The 23,448-nt window shown below is 47.4% G+C and overlaps 2 protein-coding genes across 3 annotated transcripts; one reads left to right on the top strand and one right to left on the bottom strand.

Annotated features, from left to right (window-relative positions):
- Nucleotides 1–253: 253 nt before the first annotated feature.
- Nucleotides 254–15,143, top strand: aak1b (AP2 associated kinase 1b). Of its 2 annotated transcripts, none has more exons than XM_029168940.3 (20): nt 254–1,297; nt 2,451–2,569; nt 3,534–3,642; nt 3,834–3,976; nt 4,318–4,439; nt 4,689–4,770; nt 5,017–5,149; nt 5,280–5,383; nt 5,501–5,583; nt 5,743–5,903; nt 6,277–6,398; nt 6,663–6,986; nt 7,066–7,175; nt 7,268–7,437; nt 7,511–7,600; nt 7,763–7,858; nt 7,978–8,085; nt 8,371–8,541; nt 8,948–9,055; nt 12,811–15,143. In XM_029168940.3, exons 1-20 carry the CDS (start codon nt 1,120–1,122, stop codon nt 13,464–13,466), a joined length of 3,189 nt encoding a protein of 1,062 aa, XP_029024773.1. In that variant the 5' UTR covers nt 254–1,119; the 3' UTR covers nt 13,467–15,143. The 2 variants fall into 2 exon arrangements, with proteins under 2 accessions (XP_029024773.1, XP_029024772.1); XM_029168939.3 differs by lacking the exon at nt 12,811–15,143 and adding an exon at nt 9,369–12,605 and having other exon boundaries at nt 257–1,297.
- A 797-nt stretch (nt 15,144–15,940) lies between these two features.
- LOC114866791 (anthrax toxin receptor 1) lies at nt 15,941–23,431 on the bottom strand. The gene is made up of 18 exons (XM_029168967.3): nt 22,428–23,431; nt 21,217–21,288; nt 21,067–21,138; nt 20,913–20,994; nt 20,788–20,821; nt 20,531–20,610; nt 20,382–20,450; nt 20,204–20,284; nt 20,063–20,123; nt 19,884–19,982; nt 19,662–19,731; nt 19,506–19,584; nt 19,339–19,434; nt 19,223–19,264; nt 19,056–19,148; nt 17,770–17,934; nt 17,158–17,238; nt 15,941–16,763 (listed from the first exon to the last, which is right to left on the bottom strand). The coding sequence occupies exons 1-18, from the start codon at nt 22,607–22,609 to the stop codon at nt 16,395–16,397; spliced, it is 1,827 nt and encodes a 608-aa protein (XP_029024800.1). The 5' UTR covers nt 22,610–23,431; the 3' UTR covers nt 15,941–16,394.
- Between the last annotated feature and the right edge of the window lie 17 nt (nt 23,432–23,448).

Genomic DNA, 23,448 nt, shown 5'->3' with positions numbered 1-23,448 from the left:
ATTACTTCTGAACCTGGTGTTTGGTACTTCTGCACCAATGTCAGTTTGACATTAATTTTTATTAAGGTCCCTTTTGTAAAGTCACACTATATTTACCTTTACAGTAAGTAACTGTAAAACTGATATTTTAGTTTTACATATTTCTGGAAATTAAACAATTGAATGCAGCTCTGTTCCATACAAACATGAACGCATCATTTAACCACAAATTCTAAGGGGAGGGGCTAGCTACAGCTGCACGCTGAACTGCAATACCCACAATTCCGTCCGCGCGTCACCAGCAACAGCTAGGATGTTGCGATATCACTGGCAGCCCAAAGATTGCTGTGGTTGCAGAGATTAGGCAGCGAATGTTTTGATAGATGTCAAATTCTGCGGTTTGTCGCCCGCAGCTCGAGTCGTAACAAACGGGCTTCGGCTTCCTGTCGACCGAGCGCGCGCTCGTCGGCGTTGACGGGAGGCTGCGTCGCGCTAGCTCCGTAGAAATCACAGTTTTATTGAAGATGGAAGCATTTGAGATGGATCGACGGGGCGGCTATGTGGCAGCGGACGGCCGCTCCACTTGAATGGGGATGGAAAGATTCTTTTCGGGCGACGCTATTACACAAGCTGCACGTCGGATACGTCGCACTCGGGAGCGTTATCTTCGGAGGATAACCTGGGTAACCTTACACGACATGTCATAGCGTAAGTAGCTAGCACTTAGCTAGCTCGGTAATGGCTGGACGAGATGGAGAAGGACCAAATGTTACCAGCAGCAGCAGCAGCCGAGCATGAACAGCTGGATGGATAGCCACAGAAACACTTCCTCTGAGATGCTTTAGCCTCCTGCGCGGTGTAATTCACTTACATAACAGCTAGTCGCGATCGCTCTAGCTACAGTATCACCAACCGCCCCGCGTTGGCAAGCAAATGGGAAAATTGCCACTGAAATCTGGGTTGTCTCGGCTTAATCACAAGTGACAAAGGCACCGCTGCACGTTGCAGGCTGCACATAGACTTTCTTGAAGCGTCGCAGTCGGACACGCTTTGTCAATCGGTGCAGCAGTTCGGCGCGCAGGAAACGAGCAGCGCGTCCGCCACCGGAGACGCAAACGCACCTCCCGTCACCTCGACAGCATGAGGAAGTTCTTTGATTCTCGCCGGGAGTTGGTCAGCTCCGGGCCCGGTTCCGGAGGAGGCGGCGGCGGCGGGGGAGGCGGCGGCTCTGGGTCCAGTCACGCAGGCGGCAATTTCGTCGGACGGAACTTCACTGTCGGGCGACACCAAGTCACTGTCGAGGAGGTTGTTGCAGAAGGTGAGAAGGGGACGCACGGAGCTGGGGGTGCTGTTGTTTTCATGCATGTTGTTGACGTGAGCCCCGCAGTAGTCAAGCAAAATGAATGAGGGGAATCTAACCTATTTGCACCATCCCCACAGGAGCCATGGAGCTTTACTGTATGTCCTCAGCATGTGTGCTGGAGTCATAAACACAAAGCAGAGGCCCACTGCCTGCTCCTAAGCCACACATCTGGTTCCTCCCAGCTGTTTTATGATTCACACGTGTGATTCAGACATATGGCGATGTACCTGACACCCAGTATATAGAGCAGGATGAAGGAATAGCCACCTTACACACTGCACACTCTGGGTTTATTTATATAGAGGTAGGCACTTTGAAAGAGGTTCGCACATCAGCACTAAATTACTGATGCTCAGGCAAATTGCTGTATTTGACCAAAACAAAGTTGTTTAATCATCACCCAAAGCAGATAATGCAGTACTCTATTTCTAGTTCATTGATTGTGTGAGCTAACGTTACAGAGTGGATTGGACATGTGCTAAGCTACAGAATATGAACTGACATATGATTTGTGTGTGAGATACTGATTTACTGTACATGCATCTACTTTGTTTTGCGCTAATTTAATCTGTTTTGCTGCATCTGTGTTTGGGATTATCCTTCTCTGCTGCATTTCCACACCCTCATGATGTGTTTTTCAGATGTATGTACCTACACAGGATCAGCCATGTGTCGAGTTGAGGATGCATTACAGAGAGAGCAGCGTTCGACTGAAACTGATGACTCCGTCACATCTAAACTCGGCAAAGTGAATTTGCGGTCTGAGCGATACCAGATGGTTAGGCCTCAATGTAGGCCTTTACGTAAACCCTGCAGCAATGACATGACTAATACATAACGCTATAAGGCTGGACCATTTGGACTCGTTCAGTCATATTCATACAGTATGAGGCCATTTCATGTAAAGTTGATCATGATGTTTAAAATGTGAAAATGATGAGGACTTTTAAAAGGCACATGATGCGTATTTTAAATCAACGTGTACTAAGAAGCAGGTCATGTTGTGTTTTTTTTTCTGAACGTTAACTGCTGTATATAATATTTGTTTATATGTCTCTCAAGATTAATAGAAGAATATCTTGTCTCTTTTTTTATTTTGATTGTGCAGGTGGATTTGCAATTGTTTTCCTTGTACGGACAAATCAAGGGGTGCGTTGCGCCCTGAAGAGGATGTATGTCAATAATGAGCACGACCTGCAGGTGTGCAAACGCGAGATCCAGATCATGGTGAGTTACTGACATTTGTCTGTGCCTGTGAAAGCTACAACTACAAGACAAATGGGTTGTGAAATTCTCTTTTGTACAGTACCTAGACAGCTCCAAGAAAACCACAAATATCTTATTCTGCCTGGGACAACACAGCAAATGCTGAGTTGAGCACATAATCAGCCTGCAGCCGAGTTGCCGGGTTGGTGGTTCTGCGTTTATTTATTTATCTGGTTTTTGTTTGGATTTGTTAGTTTTCACAGTATTGTTTTGCGTGTTCCGCTCGTGTCCCCTGGGATGTTCTGTAGAATGAGTTGCAGAGGTCATTTATGTGGACACGTATTTTTAACGGATCATTTATTTCTAGATGAGGACAGAAGTGCCTCCAACGTTCATTGTTTTTTTTAGTCGAGGAAAGAGCAGAAAAAACATTTGCTGTCTATAAAATATGCTGTAATTGTCGTGGTAGATGAACACAGAATGGAGTTTTTCCATCAGCATTCTTGGAAAGTCAGGTCCTGGTTTTTCTATAACATCTTCACATCGTTCATTAGGTTTTTGGTCTGTACACAGTCTGGTCAGAGTCTGGTCTTCACTCTTATGTTCTACTTTTGTTCCTAAAATACATTTTTTTCCAAAATGATGTCATTTCACTTTATCATAGTGTTTTTATTTAGCTTCCAGTGTTTCTCCCCTCCTTCTCCCTGACATGCAGACATATACAGGCTGCACTTGACACCAGCTACAGCTGCTTGTCATTCTTTCCTTACCTGTCATAGGTGTGAGTTGTTCTCTACGGCTCCCTCTGCAGGCGATGCTGTTGCACTGCGTCTCACCTCATGACACTACATCTGTTCATCTTCATCAGAGACACATTTCAGTCCTTCTCACCTCCCTTTTCACATCTTGTAGGCGCAATATGCAGCGGTGTTTTAAATGCAAACTTTAATCTCAGCTGCTGAACTGTGCGTGTGTGCCTTTGCAGAAAGACCTTGTTGGTCACAAGAATATCGTGGGTTATTTGGACTCCAGTATCACAGCTATGGGATCCAGGGATGTATGGGAGGTTTTCATACTCATGGATTTTTGCAAGGGTAAGTGCTGAAGGAGGGATGGAGGGTGTGGCTGTTTAGATAGTAAACAATAGACTTTGTGCAGCTCAGAAAAGTAAGAATAATCTCAGTGTGAGATCAGAACAACATATGGTGTCATCAGTACATTGGTGTGATGAAGATGTGTTTGCCGTGTTGTTCAGTCTGCTGTAACGTGGGACATTATGTTGCAGGGGGTCAGGTGGTCAATCTGATGAACCAGAGGCTGCAGACTGGCTTCACCGAGGCCGAGGTGCTGCAGATCTTCTGTGACACCTGTGACGCCGTGTCTCGCCTGCACCAGCGAAAGGCACCTATTGTCCACAGAGACCTCAAGGTGAAACCTTTCACCAACACAGCTCTGCGTAGCGCTCTGCAGTGTGTTGAGTGCGGTAGCTGTGGCATCAGTTCTAACACGTGTGTCGCACATCGTCGTGCCATGACGTCCTTTGAACAATCATGTCTGAGTCACATGCTTAATTATGGATTGGACTAATAGGAAGAGAAAAAAGACTGTCAGGTGTTAAAATATTGCAAATACCTTTTAAATTCTGCAGTGTGGATTTGCATTATAAGTTTCTGTCAATCTGAGTTTTTGATACGTATGAAAACTTAGCGCATGTATAACAAATCCAGCTCTGTGTGACGATGAGCGTCTCACATCTCGTGTATCTGCAGGTGGAGAACATCCTCCTCCACGACAAGGGTCATTATGTGCTTTGTGACTTCGGCAGCGCCACCAACCGGTTCCAGAGCCCGCAGACTGAAGGAGTGGCAGCTGTGGAGGAAGAGATCAAAAAGTTTGTGCCTCTTTACGTCTGCTTCGATGAACTTAGCATCTTTCGTGCATAAGCATTTCCTTGAGCTAATGCTTTGTTGGTTGTGGACTAACTGAGTTTTCTGCTGTACATTTTCACCTCATGTGGATTGTATCTGTCCTGAACAACTTGCGTCAAAAGGGATTAATGAAATATTGAATTTGTATTGCCTTCATTGGTGCACTTAAAAATATTTCTTATTAATTTACTGTTCTGTTTGTTTTGGTTTAGGTACACAACTTTATCATATCGTGCCCCTGAGATGGTAAACCTTTACAACAACAAGATTATCACCACAAAAGCAGATATCTGGGTGAGTGTTAGAGGCTCAGAGGACCATTAACTAACAGCTGTGTAAGGTTTAATTTCTGCAGGGCTATAAAGTTAGAAATGTTAGTCTCTGTGGTGTTACTCAAAACTTTTATAACTTTAAACCTGCTGGTGTTCAAAGGGGAAACATTTTTTTACAGTGTTTAATTAACCTCCCCTCTTCCTCTTCTCCTCTTCCTCTCTTCCTCCTCCTCTCTTCCTCTGGTTTCGGTGTGATTTTCTTCTCCAGGCGCTGGGTTGTTTGCTGTACAAGTTGTGCTTCTTCACTCTGCCCTTTGGTGAAAGCCAGGTGGCCATCTGTGATGGCAGCTTCACCATTCCAGATAACTCACGCTACTCTTATGATCTGCACTGCCTCATTCGTTAGTGCCTCATTTATGTTTTGCTTGCAAAATCAAATTAGTCTTTTTACAAATGAGTGCATGCATGGTTTAATTGTGTGTGTGTGTGTGTGAGAGAATGACCCTTTGAAATCTTTTTTAATTTCTTAAGGCTACATGCTGGAGCCAGACCCAGATAAAAGACCAGACATCTACCAGGTGTCCTTCTTCGCTTTTAAACTAGCTCAGCGGACGTGCCCTGTTCAGAACGTGCAGGTCAGTCACTCTTAGCGCAGCAGCCCGCTCAAATGCTTGGATTTGTTTTACTGGTTTATCTGCACTAGATTAAAAGCATACAGTCATGCTCGTTGTCACTGATCTTTCTGTTCTCAGAATTCTCCAATTCCTTCTAAACTTCCTGAGCCGATCAAAGCGAGTGAGGCTGCCGCAGCGAAGAAGAGCCAAACAAAAGCCAGGCAAGCGTGACCTGCTCACACTGAATTCACATTAAAGCTGTAGTAACAGAGTTCTGGGGGTAATTAGGTACAGGCAGTATCCTGATACTCATTAAATCATTATACTAACAAAGTTTCCCTTGATTAACGAGAAGGCCAACATCCTGTCTTTGTTACCAGGCTGACAGATCCAATTCCCACCACTGAAACCTCCATCACCCCTCGCCAGAGGCCCAAAGCAGCCCATACCCAGCCCGCTGCTGGCATCCTCCCCATCCAGCCTGCTGCTCTCACTCCGCGCAAGCGGGCTAATCTCCCTGGTGGCGCAGCTCAGCCCGTGGGTACGTGTAGCAGTCCGTCTCTGTCCTTATTGTCCTGCCGCAGCTTTTGACAGAAGATGAAAACAGGAATCCCTGTAATCTCCTGTCACATGCCGCATCCTGCAATTCTCAACAGGAACAGATTAAGGATTCAGTTTAAGATTGTGCAAATGACGTGTGATTATAAAAGTCTCACTTTTTACAGTACTTGTTACAAGTACTTTGTAATACTCAGCATTTATTAGGTTATGTAACAATCTGAAATACATTATTTCCAAATAAACCAATTGTGCTGCATGATGTTTAGATTTTTCTGCAGCTGTAGTAGTATCAACATGGTTCCATATTCTGTCAAGTGTAACATGTCGATTGTGTTCTTTTCAACATCCCACAGGAGTCAGCCTGGACCTCTCTCAGCCAGCTGCAGCTCTGCAGTCACAGAAGGCGCAGGCTTCAGCGCTGCCACTCATCCAGCCACAAAACAACGCCTTTCAGGCTGCTGCTCAACAGAAGCTGGTTCGTACTGACTAATTCATCTGAAAATAGCAAATAGTTTAAGATTTTGTTTTATCACACTGAAAATGAAACATAAAAATTTTTACATTGTAAATGTAACAAACCAGACATTTATAAACAAGACTCAGCTCACAGTATTAAATTATAGTGTAAATTATGAAATCAGTTCATTAAACGTATACATTTCAATATATTTTTGAATGATATTGAATAATCGGGTTGCTCCTCTACTTGTGATCTTACCTGTAATCTGTGTCTGTGCAGCCAGCGGCTGCTCCAGGAGCAGAGGCTGCTGCAGCATTAGTGTCACCAGTAAACAAGGCTGACATTCAGCCACAAGCACAGTCCTCAGTCCAACAACAGACTACACCCCCTACCGGCGCCACCTCCCAGCAAGGAGCGCAGACTCCCTCCAGCCCGGCTCCGCCCCAGCGACCAGCAAGACGCAAGCAGCCCAGCCAGGCCCAGCAGGGGGCCGTTCAGCCTTCGCCCAGCAAACCGGCCCCCACTCCGCAGCAGGCGCCTCAGCCGTCAGCTGGCCAAGCTCCGCCCGCCTCCTCTGAGACCGACCAGAAGTCCGCCGAGATGGTGGGTGGTAGCTGCTGCTTGTCATCCGCTCTTGGAACAGAAGCATTCTCATGTTTTGTTTCAAACTCCCTTTGATCAGACTCCACCTGCTTCCCCAAAGATGACTGAAGAAGGAGGCCACCGACGCACCCCAAGTGACACGGCGGCAAGCAATGTTACTGATGCTAACGGTGATGCTGCCCTCAGCCAGTAAGTAGCTTTATTAGAATTAATCCAAGAACAGTTCAATGTGGCCTTTTTGCCCTGTGTGACGTTGTGGTGTTTTGTGTCTGTGGCTGCAGACAGACTAGTGTCAGCGATGTGATTCAGGACGACAGCAAAACTGGAGGCGCCGCCTCTAGTGGGGCCACAGACAACCCCACACAGCCTGCGTGGAACCCCTTCGATGACGACGGCTTCTCCAACTTCACGGCTGCTGAGGAATTTAAATCTGATGACACCAAGCCTAATGGTACAATATATGTCTGTACAAGTGTGTGCTGTATGTAAGACGGAGGAAATGAGTGTGATCTTGTTTCTGTCAGATGTACTTTCAGAGAATGACACCTCCTCTTCAGAAGAGTTGATTCCAGGTCTGCAGACCTCAGCTGTGGACAATAAGTCCCAAGAAGCAGGTGTGTGTATATATGTAGGGGTACAGTATATACTCTACCTCATGAACTAATTATACTCTGTCATGTAATGCTGCTACTTTATAACGTAGCATGTCAGATGGAGATGTGATGTTTGAATTAAATTGATTGAATGAATGCTGTATAACACTGCCTTGTTTACAGTGGAAAGACCATCAGCTCTCCTTGATGTGGATTTAGGAGCCTCCCTGCTGGCTGTCCCCGATCCCTTCCATACCCTCGAGCTGTCGGACGCCCCAGGTGAACGTCTCTGCGGAGCTGTGCTATGAGCAACCATCCGTCAGCTTTGATATTGATATAGATTTTGTTAATGTACTTTGGGCCTAAGCGGCATCTCTCTTTCTTCGCTGACCTTTTAGAGAAGCTCATTGAAGGCCTCAAATCCCCAGACACGTCCTCACTCATGCTCCCTGATCTTCTGTCTTTGTCGGATCCCTTTGGTGGTTCTGTGGAGGACTCTACTAAAGGTGTGTGTGTTAGTCTGTGTATTAAAATGCAGACTTTTCATGTGTGAATGAAATGTATATCAAGTTGTTTCTTTAGGGAAATTTCTCACTGTTTAAGCTTTACTTAAGAGAAGGTTTTTAATATTATTCATAAAGCAATAAGCACCTCCAGACCTCAGACATGGCTTCTCAGCATTATTAAAGACATCAGGATGTGAGTGCATGTATCTGTGTCCTTGTTTTCTTTGTGTATCTAAACACTCCGCTCTCTTCTGCCTCCTTTTGCTTTATCCTTGCTCGTCCCAGACCCGCTCACGGCAGACGACTCCCTCCTGAGTTGCTCCCTGATCTCTGGTCTATCCGTCCCTCAGGCAGCAAGCAGTGCCACCTCCTCCATCTCCTCGGCCCCCACCTCTGCTGCCTCGGCTTTAGATGATTTCAGTCTGTTGTCTGGAGACTCGGCACAACCCAAAGCAGGTAAGATGTAAGAGTCTTTTGAAATAAGGCAGCGGGCGAGAATTTATTATGTTTTATCTGAACCTATGGCTGTAGCTGCTTTAACATAGACAGAAGGAAATGACATCAGCTGCTAATGTTCCTTACTGTACCATGGTCAGGGCAATGAACTTTGTGTGCAAGATTTTAACCACTTGATGGCAGCAGAAGCATTTTCATCTCATCTGAACACAATTCTTTAATCCAAATTTAGCATTTGTGGTGTCTATCAAATTCAGGGATCCACATCTGAGGCTTGTCACCAGCTGTATGATGCTAGTCACTGCTGATCTCTCTATATAACATCTTTATAAGACAGCATTTTTTCCACTGGAGAGCAGCATGTGTGCTTAAAATGTCCCTCTCACCTAATTTTTGTCCTCCACAGACTCATCGCTACTGATCTCAGACCTTGAGCCCCCGCCAGCCAGCGCAGAGGCAGGGACAGAGGACGAGTTTGATCCCATCCCCGTCACAGGCAGAAAGAATTCTCAAGGTAAGTCCTTAAGCTCCACAAGGAAGCACAGGTGGGTCAAGATTGTCTTGGACACATTTAGACAGCCACACTTGACAGCACGACCTGGTGTCTAAAGCATTTTATGCCCTTGTAGTTAAAATGTTTTAAATAACCACTAGACTAAATGGGTAAATTCTATCGTCTCTCTCTCTCTCTCTTCTGTCTCTCCTCTCCTTTTCTCTTGCTGTATTTGCTTGACGTGACCCCTCGCTCCTCTGCCTCCTCTCCCCCTGTTTGCCTGTATTCGTCTTTCCCCCCTTTGCCTTTCCCTTGTCTCTCTGGCCAATTTTAGGAGGCCACTCGCGCAGTAACAGTGGCGGCTCTGAGTCCAGCCTGCCCAGCTTGGCCCGCTCCCTGCTGCTGGTGGACCAGCTCATCGACTTGTAGGCGCTGCCCCCTCCCCCCGTAGAAGCTGTAATACTGGATTATAGACTGGCATAGCATAACAGCGATCAGCACTGTTGTCACGGCTAGCTTCCTGCAACCTCTGCCTGCCATTTCCATCGTAGTTCCTGCAGTAGAAGCGTCCTTTCAGTGCTTTGTCATTGCTGCCCTCTCCATCAGATAAACTGCATTATCTGGTTTCTCTTCATCTCTCATCCCTCACTCAAATTTTTCTTCGTTGTAGTCGCTTTACATCTATAGTGTTGTGTGTCTATTAGTGCACTAACACCATTTTTGTAAACATTACACATTACACCTTTTTGTCGATCCGGATATAACATTGCTATCCAGTTTGTTGAAACAATATTGCATTATGTCTAATAGTAAACAATAGAAGATCATTGTTGTAGTGTGCGATATGCATAGTTAAAGTGGTTGTAGTTAATATTGTGCACAAGTGTATTTGTTGTTGTTTGCCTTTTTAAAATTCCCTCCTCAGATTTATTTGCACATTTTAAAGTGAAACCATAAAAAGTCAGTTTGTTCCATCTATATAAAAGGGAAATTATATTTAAAGCTCCATGTAGCTCGATTTGCACAGTAGCATAAATGTTACATCTGTTTGCCTTGGGCTGTTAGATGCCGTAAAATACCCTTAGACTGAAGAACTCCATCAAATTGATTCACGCTTGAGACGCGACAGCCATAAACACAACCTACGCCTCCGTTTGCTGCTGCTGCTCCGTCTGCACAGGCATATTAAGAAAAGCATGAAGTGCCATAAAATGATCGACTCTAAACTACTGACTGACTGGAATTAGACACTAACAAACATTTTAGAAATTATGTCCCATCGAGGTGAACGTGCTTTTGAAAAAAAGTGTACTTTTAAAATATGGATATGTTCTCACTCCTTTTTTCCTCAATTTTTTTAATTGTATGAAATATTATTCCTATATTTATGCAACCAGCAGGTGGCTTTGGGATCTAATGATAACTTAAGGTCATTTAATTTAGTTTGTACAGTAGCAGTGTGCCATACAGTACCAGTAGGAAATGCATGAAAACAATTTGAACATTCAATAATAAAAGCAATTAGTAGAATAACACACAATAGCTGCTGTATGGGGGAAAAAAACATTCATGATTATTCAAGTAGTTAGTTGGAGCTGACAGAAACAAACTAATGTGGCATTTAGAAGCTAATTCTCATCCTCTTGCGCTTGTTTAGAGTATTACCACACACATTCATTCCGCATTGTGGAGTCCCTCCTACATTCCTGCCCCTGGTTTGCTCCTTCATGTAAATAATGGTCTGCAGCTCCTGCAGACTCTCATCCAGACCATAGAGTTGGTTAAACGTTCCGTGTATATATGAAGTCATTGTCATAAAGCTTTACTTGTGGAAAACATATTGCTTTACTTGTGAAATATGTCATATATTCTGTATATGACACTATATATATATGACATTGTTTTCCTGTTAATAAATGTTAATATGAATAGAGTGTTAGAGAATGAATGTAAGAGATACATAGTAGTCTATAATGAAAATATACCTAGAATTCTTATCGCCATAGTCACTAAATAATATTGGTGAATACTCTACATAAAGTATACTATATATAAATATATATAAATATATATAGGTTTTATTCCTCTTGTGGAATTGTGTGTTGGGAACGTCTTGTTTTTTTTTCTTGGTTTTATCTACTCAATAATTGTCGGTACATTAAAATGTATAGATCCTAGTTTTTGTTCAGCCTTGATGAAAAGGCTGAATCCCATGTCTTATTCCACCTTTTGTGAAACGAAAGTGAGCCTGTGTTGTGCGTGTTTACATGGACTGATGAAGGATTATATTTTTACTCTGAGCATTTCACAGTTTCCTGGAGAGTGAGAGCGAAACCCGAGCTCTGTGTCTGAAATTGTGCTTTGTCAAAGCCTCGTTCCGCTCCTAGTGATTACCAAATTCATATCGAAAAGCATGGCAGTGTTGTCGAATGTTCACGTGTGTTGGTATACAGTGTTATAAGTATGTATGTGTGCGTGTGTGGAGTCAGAATTGTTGGATGTGTTTTCTAGTAGCCTACTTGTATTGTTTGCTGCGAAAGCGACAGCGATCATGTTATTAGAAACTCCTCTGAAAGCACAGACCCCTCTTAAATTCTCTCAGGTAGTCCGAGCTACATCACTCTATCTGAGAGGCAGACACATATTGGGTTACTGCTTCCTAAGTGTCCCTGTCCTCTGGAAGTCTGTGATCCGTGTTGCGGTGGCGTGTGCCGGGCTCTGTGGCGCGGGGGAAAGGGTTGATCTGCCGGTCTGATGGTGCAGACACAACAGCGGTGCTGTGCTGTAGCTGCGCACTGGTTTTCACACAGCAGGGAGTCCAGGGTTTGAAAAATCTGCTCCAATTAGCAATATAAATGTTTCTGTAGGATCAAACAAGGTCATGATGCTTCCCGTTCATGGTGACGGTGGGAAGACAACCTCCACTTCCTGCGCTTTCATTATGTTTGAGTATCACACACGGTCTGTGTATTGAGAAGTGGAATTACTCTGGAGGTGAGACGGATGGAGAATTCTCCATCTTGTACTGTTCAGCGAGGCTTCTGAACATATCAGTTTTTGTGCCGTTTCAGTGTCAACGTTTGAGCAGAAAGTTAAAAATTTGACTTTTTTCATTAAAAAATAAATCAACTCAAAAGCGTTGCTGACCTTTTAGAGCTGAGCGTTTACTGTAGGTACTGCATGTGCATCTGAAGGCTTGTGTTTTTTTTTTTTTTTTTTTTTTTTAATCATCCTCTTTACGATCCTTCCACTGAACAGCTCAGTCATTCGCAGTTACTGTTTGAACCTATGCAACTCCCGAGCTCTCTCCCTGTGGCCGCCTGCGTGCTGTTGTGATCGGCAAAGCCAAACGGGTCATGAGATTAGTCCCCGACGTGAAGCAGAAGCCCCTTGTTCTCTCTGTTGTTTCGCCAAAAATGAAAACTGTCAACTATCTGATACTATTGAGTGTTTTGAGACGCCTCTTGTCTTTATGGCCTAAACCTGCGTGATATTGTGTGCTCCTTCTATTTTTGTGAGATAGTTAAAGAATTCAAAAGGGGTGGCAAATAAAATGCAAATGTCAATGTCACTGTGTTGCGTATTGATTTACGATTAGCACTCTTTTCACATAAGTCAGTGGTCATGAACTTGTGACTTAAATATTCCCAATATGTTCCCAGTTATGTTACAATATGCAGCTTTAAATTAAATATTGGAAGTATATTGAGAAGTATTACATCCTACTGAAGACAACTGGTACAAAAGAAAACCTTTTCACCGTTTCTCCCTCACAGACCTGCAGAGGGAGCTCATCGCTAATTCACTGGCGGGCGCTGGGACTGTGGAGAGTCCGAGTGAGAGGTGGAGGATCCAGCAGGAGGTGGCTGCACGTGTCTGCAATAGGCACACGTTCCCCCATGATGACGGGAGCGTGCAGCACCACTTAATGCCGCCTCCTTCCACCAGCCTTCATTTCATACCCGTCAACCAAGTCAAGCAGGTCCAGTGGCAAAGCGCGCCGGTCCCGTGTGATGTCTTCCAGCTGGCCCCCTTCAAAGCGGCACAAAGAGAGAGCACGGTGTCGTTTAGCCGCTCCGCTTTTCCTCCATCTCCCAAAGCAGCTGAGGCAGCTGATGTTTTCCTCCAGGCACCGTTTGGTAGGAGGCAGGACCCCACCAAGCCTGTCCCCGCTCACCCCCTCATACTTAGTTCTGCTCCGCAGCCGGCCCGAGCCAGCGGCCGGTGTCGCCTGGCGCCGGCGGCCCCTCCTCTGCGCGTGGAGGCGCCTGTGGTGCAGCAGCCGGTGGCGGTGCACCGGGTCGTCTCCCGGGTTGGTCAGCAGGCTGCTGTGGGTTCTGTAGCTGTGGGGCCTCTGTACGCCTGGACCATAGGGGGAAGAGCTCTGGATGATCCGTTCACCTCTGCACCGTTTCAGCCTCGAGGCTTTTAGGGGAAGCTTTGATCATATTATCAACACAGCTTCTTATGCAGCTATTGTAGGAACACATTTTCTACTTACTGTTATTATTAGTGCAGTGAAAAGTTAGTTATGCTTTTACCAAGTAAAATACTTCATCATGGATCAACATAATGTTCTACCTCAGTCCTATAAGTGTATACTGAGCACAGAAGTAAGTCATTGTCTCACTTGCCTACAGTAGAACCTGAACCTGGACTGAGAGGTTCTCAGTTCACTCTTGAATGGAGGTGCCCTGGATTCATTTAAACTGCAGTTCGGAGATCAAGGGGGTTTATTAGATCCATTCCTCTTGTTTGGACTGCATGCTTATGTCTTTGCAGACTCCATATTGTGAACTTGACTGTAATTGCAGTATTAACCTTTAAATTATATAGTTATGTGACCTTTTGCCGGTGGCAAAGTGATTGTAGAATCTACATAATTCATAAAAGAGCTTTAGAAGTCCTTAAATACATCACACGTCCACTAATTGTCAACAGGCTTGAGCTCAGGACGTTGCCTTCAGGCTCATTGTCCAGTCGCTTTGAGGTTGTGCTAAAGAATCCTGAGGTTCTCATCATCCTCAATTATCCCAAAGCAATGCACCAGGTCCACTGGCAGCAAAATGCCCCCAGAGCCCAACGGTGCCAACACATGCAGCCCTAATGTCGGATCCGTGGTCTTGGGTTGAATTCCCCAGCTACTTCCCCACATACAGCACCTCTGGAGTGCAAACAGCTCGGTCTTTGTCCCGTCTGACAGTTCTACCTGCTCCATTTGTCTGTGTTCCACTGGAGGTCCAAGGTGTATGCAGAGTTACAATTTTAATTTTGATGCATGCTGTAAAATCCTTCGGCCTCAGTGAAATAGTTAAATTATGATGGACACTCGTACTTGAAGGCCACAGGTCACCAATTAGATCAGCGCTAAACTGTTTTTTTAAAGAAGCTGAAGACGTCCTGACAAAAAAACCAAACAGAATGTTATGAAACGTTTCACATACTTGAAGTTGAAACCAAATCTTTTATACTGTTTGTGAAATAGGCGTTTGAAGGTCATTTCACGGTGTTTGAAGCGTTGGTGAGACTGCTGTTACATTAACTGCCGTGTCAAACGATCAAGTCATTGAATCTGCTCACATGATCTTCATATTCAAAACAAATCAGCAATAATTGAAGTAATGCTACAGTATATATGTTGAATTATTACTGTATCAACCATGCTGCCTTTGCCAACTATAGATTATGCAGAGTATATTTCACTTATGTGTCTGTTAATATTAACTGTTAGTTATGCAGTATTGTATATGCTTGCACGTGTAATCCTGTTTATTTAGCCGTCCGTCCATCTTGTCTTCAACCCATCCAGGATCAGGCTAATGCAGGTGTATCTGTCACCCACAGTCACAGTCTTCTTTCTTTATCATTTCCAGCATTCGGGCACTTTGAGGTTTTGGCCATGCAAACTTTTGTTCTAGCTTTGTTTATATCGACAGCAGATTAAATGACACGCGAAAGGTAAAATGGAAACTATGTCTGTCTTTTTACGAGCACGCTTGAGGAGGTCTCCAATAAACTTGTCTCAAGAAGCCTGACTTGCAGCTCGAGCGTCCTTTTCCAGGAGCAAAGCGGGTTTGTTGAAGATTTAAGGAAATACGAGCCACTTGTTTTTCAAACGGGGCGACTTGCAAAACATCATGTGATCCCAGTTTAATTGACCCGACGCTGGAACAGGGGAAACGCATGGGGGCAATGTGGAGCGTGGACCATGTAGCGCCGTGGGAGGAAACGGTTCGTGGAAATAGGCCCAGCTCGCGCTCAGCCCTAAATCAGTCATTCAGCCTGTCATTCATTCATGTGTTAACTCGTTAACTCATCAGCAGCATCGTGCAGCCGACCTCCGCAGGTTCAAGCTCCTTATGAACTACAGTCATTTGTACTTTTTCCAGCTAATGGACTCCAGCGCTCGGTTGGGTGACGGTTGTATAATCTCCGCCTTTGTTGTTGGATTTTCATTTGGCTCTGACTTCTTCTGCTTCTTTTCTCGGACACGCCTCCATGAGCTCACAGGCCGCAGGACTGCGCGTCTGTCTGCGTGCGTCTGCAAAAGCATTTCCATTAGAAGCAACTACAAAAACTAGGGAGGGCACATGGAAAAGATCTTTTTATTCTAGTGGATCTGAGTGGAATAAAACTCAGCTGTCTGGCCGTTATGTGGATTGTTACATAATCAGATGTTTTTTTGTTTTACTATGCAGAATTCTGAAAGGAAATCATTTCATTTTTTCTTTCTAATTACCCGTCCTCATCCGCTGGCGGTGTCAGTGGAGACAGCAGCTCAAAGTGGCCCAGAGTTGATTTTACCACAGATTTCTAATGTTGTCTTTACTGAAGTGTCTTCAGTAGCAGCACTAATGAAATCTATGGGCAGCACAACAAGCAGACACCAAATACTACATATAGATATACAGTCTATGCATTTAATGACTATTGATTCATAAACTTACACTCAGAGTGTTTGCCAGACAGACGTGCATGTATAAAACACATGCTGCAGCTGATGTTCTGCAGGGAAATCTCGTGGTGCTGGTATAAACTGAATGAACGCAGCTGTGAGGTGAAGCGCGTCGGCCAGGTTGTTGCAGGAGGAAAGAAACGTTTGTGCACGAGGAATTTAGCTAGCGTTTAAAAGCCAAAGCTGTGCCTGCTACACTAAAGATTCACTTTCTAGACTTGGAAAAAAAGAGTCCTGGTTTATGGAACGTTGTGAGTGAGCCGCTCAGGCATCACTGTGCAGATGTCCAGTCGCCGGCAGCAGACTCATACGGCAACACTCACTGAGTCTGCTGAGCCTTCACCGGAGGCGCTGGGGGGAGGTTTGAGGTCCCCCCTGAGCTCAGATCCCCCCGCAGCTTCGCCATCAGCAGGGGTTTTCGTGATCGGGACGAGGAGGGGGCCGTGAGGGCGGGGGGGCCCTACAGGGCGCTGGACCGGGAGGGGGGGTCGGCAGAGAGCCCGTTGGAGACGGAGGAGCGGTGGTGGAGCCGATGGCGCCGGTGGTGGAGCCGGTGGGGGGGGGCAGGGCCCTGGTGGGAGGTGGGCTGTACACCGGTGGCAGAGGCGGAAGGGTGGAGGTGGGCGAGGGGGGCAGATGGAGCAGCCGGCTGTCCTCCGAGGGGCGCCGCGGGGGCCTGTGGGGCAGCGCGTAGATGGGCGTGGGGGGGCGCTTGTAGACGGGGTAGCGGGGGGCGGGGCAGGCGTCGCTCCGCGCGAAGCTCATGCAGCGGCCCTGGGGGACGACAGACAAAGATGCTGTGGGGGCTCAGCTCAAGGCAGCGGCGTCACGTGTTTGGTGACGCGTCGACATTTCTGCGGCGCGGAGTTTGGCAGCTTCACAGAGGTGCGGATTTCAGCGGATGGAAAGAAAGGAGTGAGTGAGAGCCGCATTCCAGTCGCTCCCGATGACTTCCACAGACGAGACGCCTGCAGTTGTTTTCACCTCTGTGCACTCGCTATTTAGCATTTGAATTCATCGATGGAACAATAATAAGCCAGCGGCTCGTCCTCCTCCAAATTCTGCAACACGCGCCTGCCAAGAGCCGTCACAGCTGTTTCATAGCTGCTATTAATTGCTGCGGTTTGGACGCGCGTGCGTCGTCCCGTCACCCGTGCGTTTCTCTCACCTTGTCTCCGGGATGAGGCCGCATCACGGACACTCTGTCGTAGCCTCTCCTCAGCAGCACGCACAGCGCGTCCAGTTTGCCCTGTGGACACGGCCGTAGGTTCACACACAGTGGGGAAGGCGGCTGCGGCTCCCACCGCGTCCCCATTCCCGCGTGGGACGTTTTATACGGCTGAGACGCGCAATTAAAGAATGTATTTTGTTAGGAATAACACCCACTCAACAGATTCCATATTGAGGGGTGAGCTCAGTTCATGTCTGGTTTCTATTACCGTCCACCCAGCTGATAATATGTGAAAAAAACACACGCTATTAACTATTTCCTGGCAACGCGTCGTTCCAAGAAACACCAGCAATAAATCTTATTTTCGGTTGCAGCGGATTGACGCCATCGTTAAGGAGACGTCTCCAATGTAAAACTAGATTTGAAACATCTGGGATATGCTACACACCGTATATTACATGTGTTCACGTTTCATCATTCGCGTGGTGACAGCGGTGCGTTCGAGGTCTGCGCGTGGAGCATTATAGAAGATTTCAAATAAAGCAAATACGAACAGACATCTGGAAAATGCCGAAATTAATGACTGTGAGAGTTAAACTTGAGTAAGACCTTAATGGGGGAGTACCACTTCTGGGGTCGGCTGGATTTGTGCAGGGTGTAGTAGGACCTCGGCGGAGGCAGGTCGAACTCCTGCTCGGGCATCACAACCCGAGCGTTCTTGGCTTTTTCCAGTTTGGCTCCTTCTTCAGTGGAGCCTTTATCTCCCCAACGGACCTGAGCACAAACGAAACGCTCTTTTTTTTATTTCTCTCGCTGCTTCTGACGTCTGGCTGACGCAGCACTGTGGCCACAAGTATATAAGTGTGTACACACATTCATTGTTCCCAGATGATGAGTGACTGACTCTGTTGATCCACTGACTTTCAGTGTGTTGGTTCCAGGAGCTCGATATGTTAGTTTCGAACTAAAGCCACTCATTACCTATGGGATGAGTTTTATTCTGATATTCGAGGCAAACGTTGCACATCCAGATGTTTGAGGCACATCTGCACAAGTCACGGAGTCTAAGCTTTGAAACCGATCCTAAACCTCTGAGAGCAAACCTAGAGTCTGTTTATAAACCCGTCAATGACTTAAACCTGCACAGCTCCATAATAGTCCCTCTGCCTCAGGTAATTTACATGATTATAGGTGTTTGTTTTATCCAGATGATCCCCTAAATGAGCAAATGTTGAAACTGAAAGCAGCAGCAGCAGCACTTAGCTCAAGAAAACCGGAGCTTGGCAGAGGAGGCGCTTTAACGAAGCTCTGCATATTTTCCACGACTGCGCTGGCGAGTCGACTTCACTGCTAAGTAACAGAAGCGCTTCGTACTCTTTATTTGTGTGAGCGGCGGACGTCTGGGTCCAGCTCCTCCCGTCTCTCAGGTACCACACGCTCCAGCTGTCAGACAACTCATCCTCATGAATGGCTTTGCATTTTCCTTTTTCTTGCTGTCTTCCGCCTTGTTCTGTTGTGTAACGGGCCTCAGACCTGGGTCACGCCGGGCTGCACGGTTCGTCTGTTAACACAACACACTCTGCAGCACCCGGGCCTTGAAACAGTGCTGCTTTTTGCTCCAACCATGCGTTGGGTTGATCTGTCATCAGATTAGCAGCCAGATGGCCTGAACGTAGCTCTCACTGCCTCCCACCGCTAGTCAAAGCGGCGCAGCTCAGATTTGCACAGTCGTGTTTTTGAAAACATCAGCAGCATCCTGCTTTTCTTTTGTTTCCCTCCATCCGGCGTTCAGCAATTACAGAGGAGCGTTCAGCGTGTTTGGCGCTCGCTTTGCTGTTCTGCAGATCTAACAGACCTATTGAGCTGATACTGTGGGTGCAGTGGAGTTGCGTCACCTCCATTCTCTTGATGCCTCCAACTCCGCGGCCTCCGTAGTAGGAGGCGTCGACCGTGGGCCACCTTTTCTTCGGAAAACCATCCTCATCATCCTAAATGAGACAGAACCCTTTTTTTTATGTACATCCACTTCAGATACAGATGAATAGAGATTCAAGTCTCTTACTGAGCTGTCCTCTATAACTGGTGGAGGTGGTTCGTGAATGACCTGCGACCAGAGAAGCATGTGGGTCACGTTTCCTATTAAACACACAGCGAATGTGTGAGTGCTTCCCATCATACCACTGTGCAGCAGAGGGGCCAGAACCACCACAGCAGAGCGACGGTGAGCAGCAGCAGCAGGATGAGCAGCGCCACGGCCACGAAGGTCCCGTCGGACTGGAAGGAAAACAGGACGTTGGTACGGTTTCATCCGCAGCACCGCGGTGCCGCGTTTTCCCTGCACTCACACACGCGACCGTCGTTATCGTGACCGAGCTGGAGATGAAACTCAGGCCGCCGTTCATGCTGACGTAGAGCGTGGCCGACCTGCGAGGGCGGAGAAGCACCAGTAAAAGGGCGCCAATGCACTGGTGGGACTGGGAGGATTGTGGCGTCACACTCACGTTCCCTGTTTTTCCAGAACGGGAGCTGGACACAGCAGGTAGGTGTCTCTCACCACCAGGGGCCTTTTCACTGCGGAGGTGAAACGAGACCTCACGTGACCACAGCCTTAGAATTAATTATTAGTGAAGGCCTGGATTTCCTTCGCACATCACCTGTTTAACAATCTGAACCGTGAGGTTTAACATCAGTGGCTCAGACCTTGAAAAGCTGCGGTTACTCACTCACTGTGACCGTGTCATTGATGCGGAAGCTGCACAGAACCTTCTGCACGTCGCGCGCGTGGAGGAAGCCGTTGCCTCTCACCACCACCTGGAAGGATTCTGAGGAGGAATTAGAGTGGCCGCATTATCAGCATCAGCAGAGCGAAGCGGCCGCGGGGCCCAGCGTGGGGCTGCTTTACCTCCTCCACAGATGCTGGACGGCTCCACGGCCAGGATCTCGATGCAGGACCTCTTCAGGATCTGGCAGCGAACAACAGAGTGATGGGAAGTTAAGGGGTTAAACCGCGTGCGTTCCGTCGGATCGTGCGTGTGAGCGGTACCGAGCCGATGATGCCCTGCAGCGCCTGGAAGCCGTCGTTCACGGGGAACACGTGGTCCTGGCCGTCAGCGATGGTTGCGAGCTGTCACGGCACGTGACTGAGTAATTAATGACCCGACTGAAGTTGCGCTCCACTGATCAATAACCCGTTCACATTATGAGTCGATCGGCTGCTCTACCTGGGTCTCATTGAAGTCCTTCACGCCCACGCAGTACACGGTGGCGCCCAGCTGACGCGCCCTGCTGGCCTGAAAGCAATGACGGAGGCTCAGGTCACTGCCGCCGCGCTGTGGAATTCAAGCGGCCAATCGGCGCCTGCGGGTCTCACCTCTCTTTCTGCCAGGTCGAACTGGTTTTCCCGCAGCTCGCCGTCCGTCAGGGCGATGATGACGCTGGCCGTCCGGTACCCTGGAAGTCGGCAGAGTGGGAAGCAAAACCATTAACACGACGCAGCGAGCAGCTGGGCTCTCGCTCGCGTTCCGTTCTTTATTTGAGTCTGCCACGTCTGCGTTTGGATGAATGGATAAAAATATCACACTGTCGCGAGGCTGATTAAGTGCGAGGAGGGAAAAAAGCTCCACTCACCATCGCCAGTCGCGTAGTATATTTGCTCGCTGGCCTAAGAGAGAGGTTTGAAGGCGTCAGCGGCCATAAACTTAAACGAGTCCAATTTGTGCCGGGCGGAACCGGCGACCGAACGGATGACTCACTCTCTGGAAGCCTCTGTCCATGAAGGTGTCTCCACCTGGCTGCACCATGCGGAGCTCCTCCAGCCCGGCGCGAATCTGCTCCCTGGTCGTGGAAATGGCGAAATATTACGGGCGCTCGTGAAAATCGTGCCGCGTGGCGGTAAAATCGCGTCACCTGTCTTCCGTTAGCGCCATGAGGGTCCTGCCTTCGGTTGAAAACACAATAAAGGACATGCGCAGCTGCGGACTGGAAAAGAAGAGCAGACGGTCGCGTTTTAAAAGCGGCCCCTCGCTGGTTTCCACGTGACTCTCTGCGTGGACGCACCTGAGGAACTTGTGAGCCAGGTGGTCGACGAAGTAGAAGATCTCGTTCCAGTGATGCTGCACGCTGCCGGACCTGAGGAGACGCGTCGAGTCAATAACGATCCCGTGTTCCAGCTGTGTTTTCTCTGTTAATACTCTGTGTGTGCGTATAGGTCACGCGTGACCATACAGAACATATGGGCCGGAGCCGATCATTGACGTTTTTGTGGCTTTACTGCAAACTTGTAAATGCCACACAAAAAGCGGCCTCTTCTCCCACTAACTGCGCCGCCTTTCTTCTCCCCCCTCCCTCCTGTTTTCATTTATCCGGTGATGTGAGCCTGGGGATGTCTGGAACATCTGGCTCCGATGGAGAAAGGGTTCTGCAGACGGAGACCGAGCCGACACTGGGCCGGGGCGCGTGGGAGGCGAGGCAGAATCCCCGCGGTGCGCTTTATCCACGGAAGGCGCGAGGTGGACGCCGCTGCGTGAGCGCGCTTTGCGTCGTTTGTGTGAATCGTAATTGCTGATGTGCTGATTCAAAGCGCACTGCATTGCACTGCATTGCGTGGGCGGCTCTATTCAACGGCGAATCTCGCCCAGAAGGACGCGACCGTGGAACCTGTGCAGCAGCACAACACCACGCTGACGTACGACTCAACTTGACCTCTGCAAAAGCTTCAGCTCGGCTTCATGACAGATTAATGGACAGTGTAATTAGAGCCTCATGTCAGTCTGCACGAGCTCCCGTGTGTTTCTAAAACACTTTTTGTGTTTTAAAGTAAAATTAAACAAGAATGAACAAGTAAATATTTTTATAATGTAAGAATTTTAGTTCACTTTTTTAATTAGATAAAATAAGACGAGCGAAAATCTGGAGGAAATAAACACGATGGAAATTGACAATTTAATAAATCAAACCGTGAATAAATGATTAAAACTGTTTGTAAATTTGTTCCTGACAACATCCGACGCTGTTTGTTTGCGTGTCAGCGTCCGAAAGCTGTAAAAAGCGCTGTTGCCAGATGTGTTGACTGCACTCGGTCTCTGCTTTGTTTAGAGCTTCACGTAACTCACATTCGACCCTCGGTGCCTCTACAGATATTTCCAAATGTCAGCTCCACTCAACGCTCAGCTCAAGAGGCCGCCGGTTACAGATGGACGCGACTGGTGTTTGCACCTGAGTCCCAGTGTGAGTCATGCATCAAGCACCATAAAAGTGGAAGCACTCACTTGTCCAAAACAAAGTAGAGGTCAAATCCTCCATAACAGGACGAGCCTGCCTCCCTCCTGTCGTGCGTCTGTCCTGCACTGCCGGACACGAGGACCAGCACCGCCAGCATGCCCACTTCCACGCTGAGCAGGACCTGCCCACACCGGCGCTGGGACGCGGCTCCGAGCGTGGCAACGGGCATCGTGAGGCGCCGGAGAGCTGCTTCCTGCCGCCGCGTGCCCGACAGCTCTGTGGCACAGCGAGCCGCGCCGCGGAGACGCTCCCCTCCGGATCGATAGCCCACGTCCTCAGCAGCAGCTGTGCGCCGTTGGAGGGGGAGTGACGCTGGTGGGACTGGGCTGTCACTGGTCCCAGTGCTCAGTCATTTTTACGAATGCTGCTAAAATCTCCCAAACAGCATCTGAGCAACTTTCTGCTTCGTTCATCATATTATTGCTTCTTCTCGTGCATTGGTGGTTTTAATAGTTTCTTTTTTTTTTGCAGTGTTGCCTAATTCTTCGTGTTAAACATCAGTGCCACTTAGTGGTGCACACTGTTCACTGCCTTTAAACAACTGACTTTGCAGAAGAGGCTCCAAAGGGCTGAGCGTCAGAACCAACCCGGAAATATCCGCTGTTGGTTTGTTGTCAGCAATTAAGTCTTGGCTTGACACGACCCAGAGTCACAGTGAATGAGATATTCTGCACAGCATGTTGATTGCGCCGGTAGATGGACTTTAGCTCTGCACAGCTGTTTGTGCCCAGACAAAATGATGGCAGGTGTGGACGTGATGGCGCGTGTCCCAGTTGTTCAAGTGACGTGAGAGCAGTCCACCTGCAGGTGGAGCATCAGCCCCACGTTCAGATCACCGATGAAGCATCAGGTTGTGTCCAAACTGGGATTGTGTCGAACTAATGAATCCAGTTTGACGTGCTAGAATTTTAAATTACAAGGTGATTTTTCTTCGTTTGCATCGTGTTTTATTAATTCACTTACATTTTTGGCTCCGCGCTTATTTCTAGTCCAGCTGAACAAATGTAT

Source organism: Betta splendens, chromosome 12, assembly GCF_900634795.4.
Source record: "Betta splendens chromosome 12, fBetSpl5.4, whole genome shotgun sequence".
In the NCBI taxonomy this organism is placed as follows: Eukaryota; Metazoa; Chordata; class Actinopteri; order Anabantiformes; family Osphronemidae; genus Betta; species Betta splendens.
This window is presented reverse-complemented; position numbering and strand designations above follow the sequence as displayed.

What these genes read in the sequence shown, in the direction of transcription:
- aak1b (XM_029168940.3), top strand. Translation starts at nt 1,120, where the DNA reads ATGAGGAAGTTCTTTGATTCTCGCCGGGAGTTGGTCAGCTCCGGGCCC. An exon ending in CTGCTGCTCAACAGAAGCTG is followed by an intron (nt 6,399 to 6,662) that starts GTTCGTACTGAC and finishes GTGTCTGTGCAG; the next exon opens with CCAGCGGCTGCTCCAGGAGC. An exon ending in ACCAGAAGTCCGCCGAGATG is followed by an intron (nt 6,987 to 7,065) that starts GTGGGTGGTAGC and finishes CCCTTTGATCAG; the next exon opens with ACTCCACCTGCTTCCCCAAA.
- LOC114866791 (XM_029168967.3), bottom strand. Translation starts at nt 22,609, where the DNA reads ATGCCCGTTGCCACGCTCGGAGCCGCGTCCCAGCGCCGGTGTGGGCAG. An exon ending in CTGGCTCACAAGTTCCTCAG is followed by an intron (nt 21,139 to 21,216) that starts GTGCGTCCACGC and finishes CTTCTTTTCCAG; the next exon opens with TCCGCAGCTGCGCATGTCCT. An exon ending in AGGACTTCAATGAGACCCAG is followed by an intron (nt 20,285 to 20,381) that starts GTAGAGCAGCCG and finishes GTGCCGTGACAG; the next exon opens with CTCGCAACCATCGCTGACGG.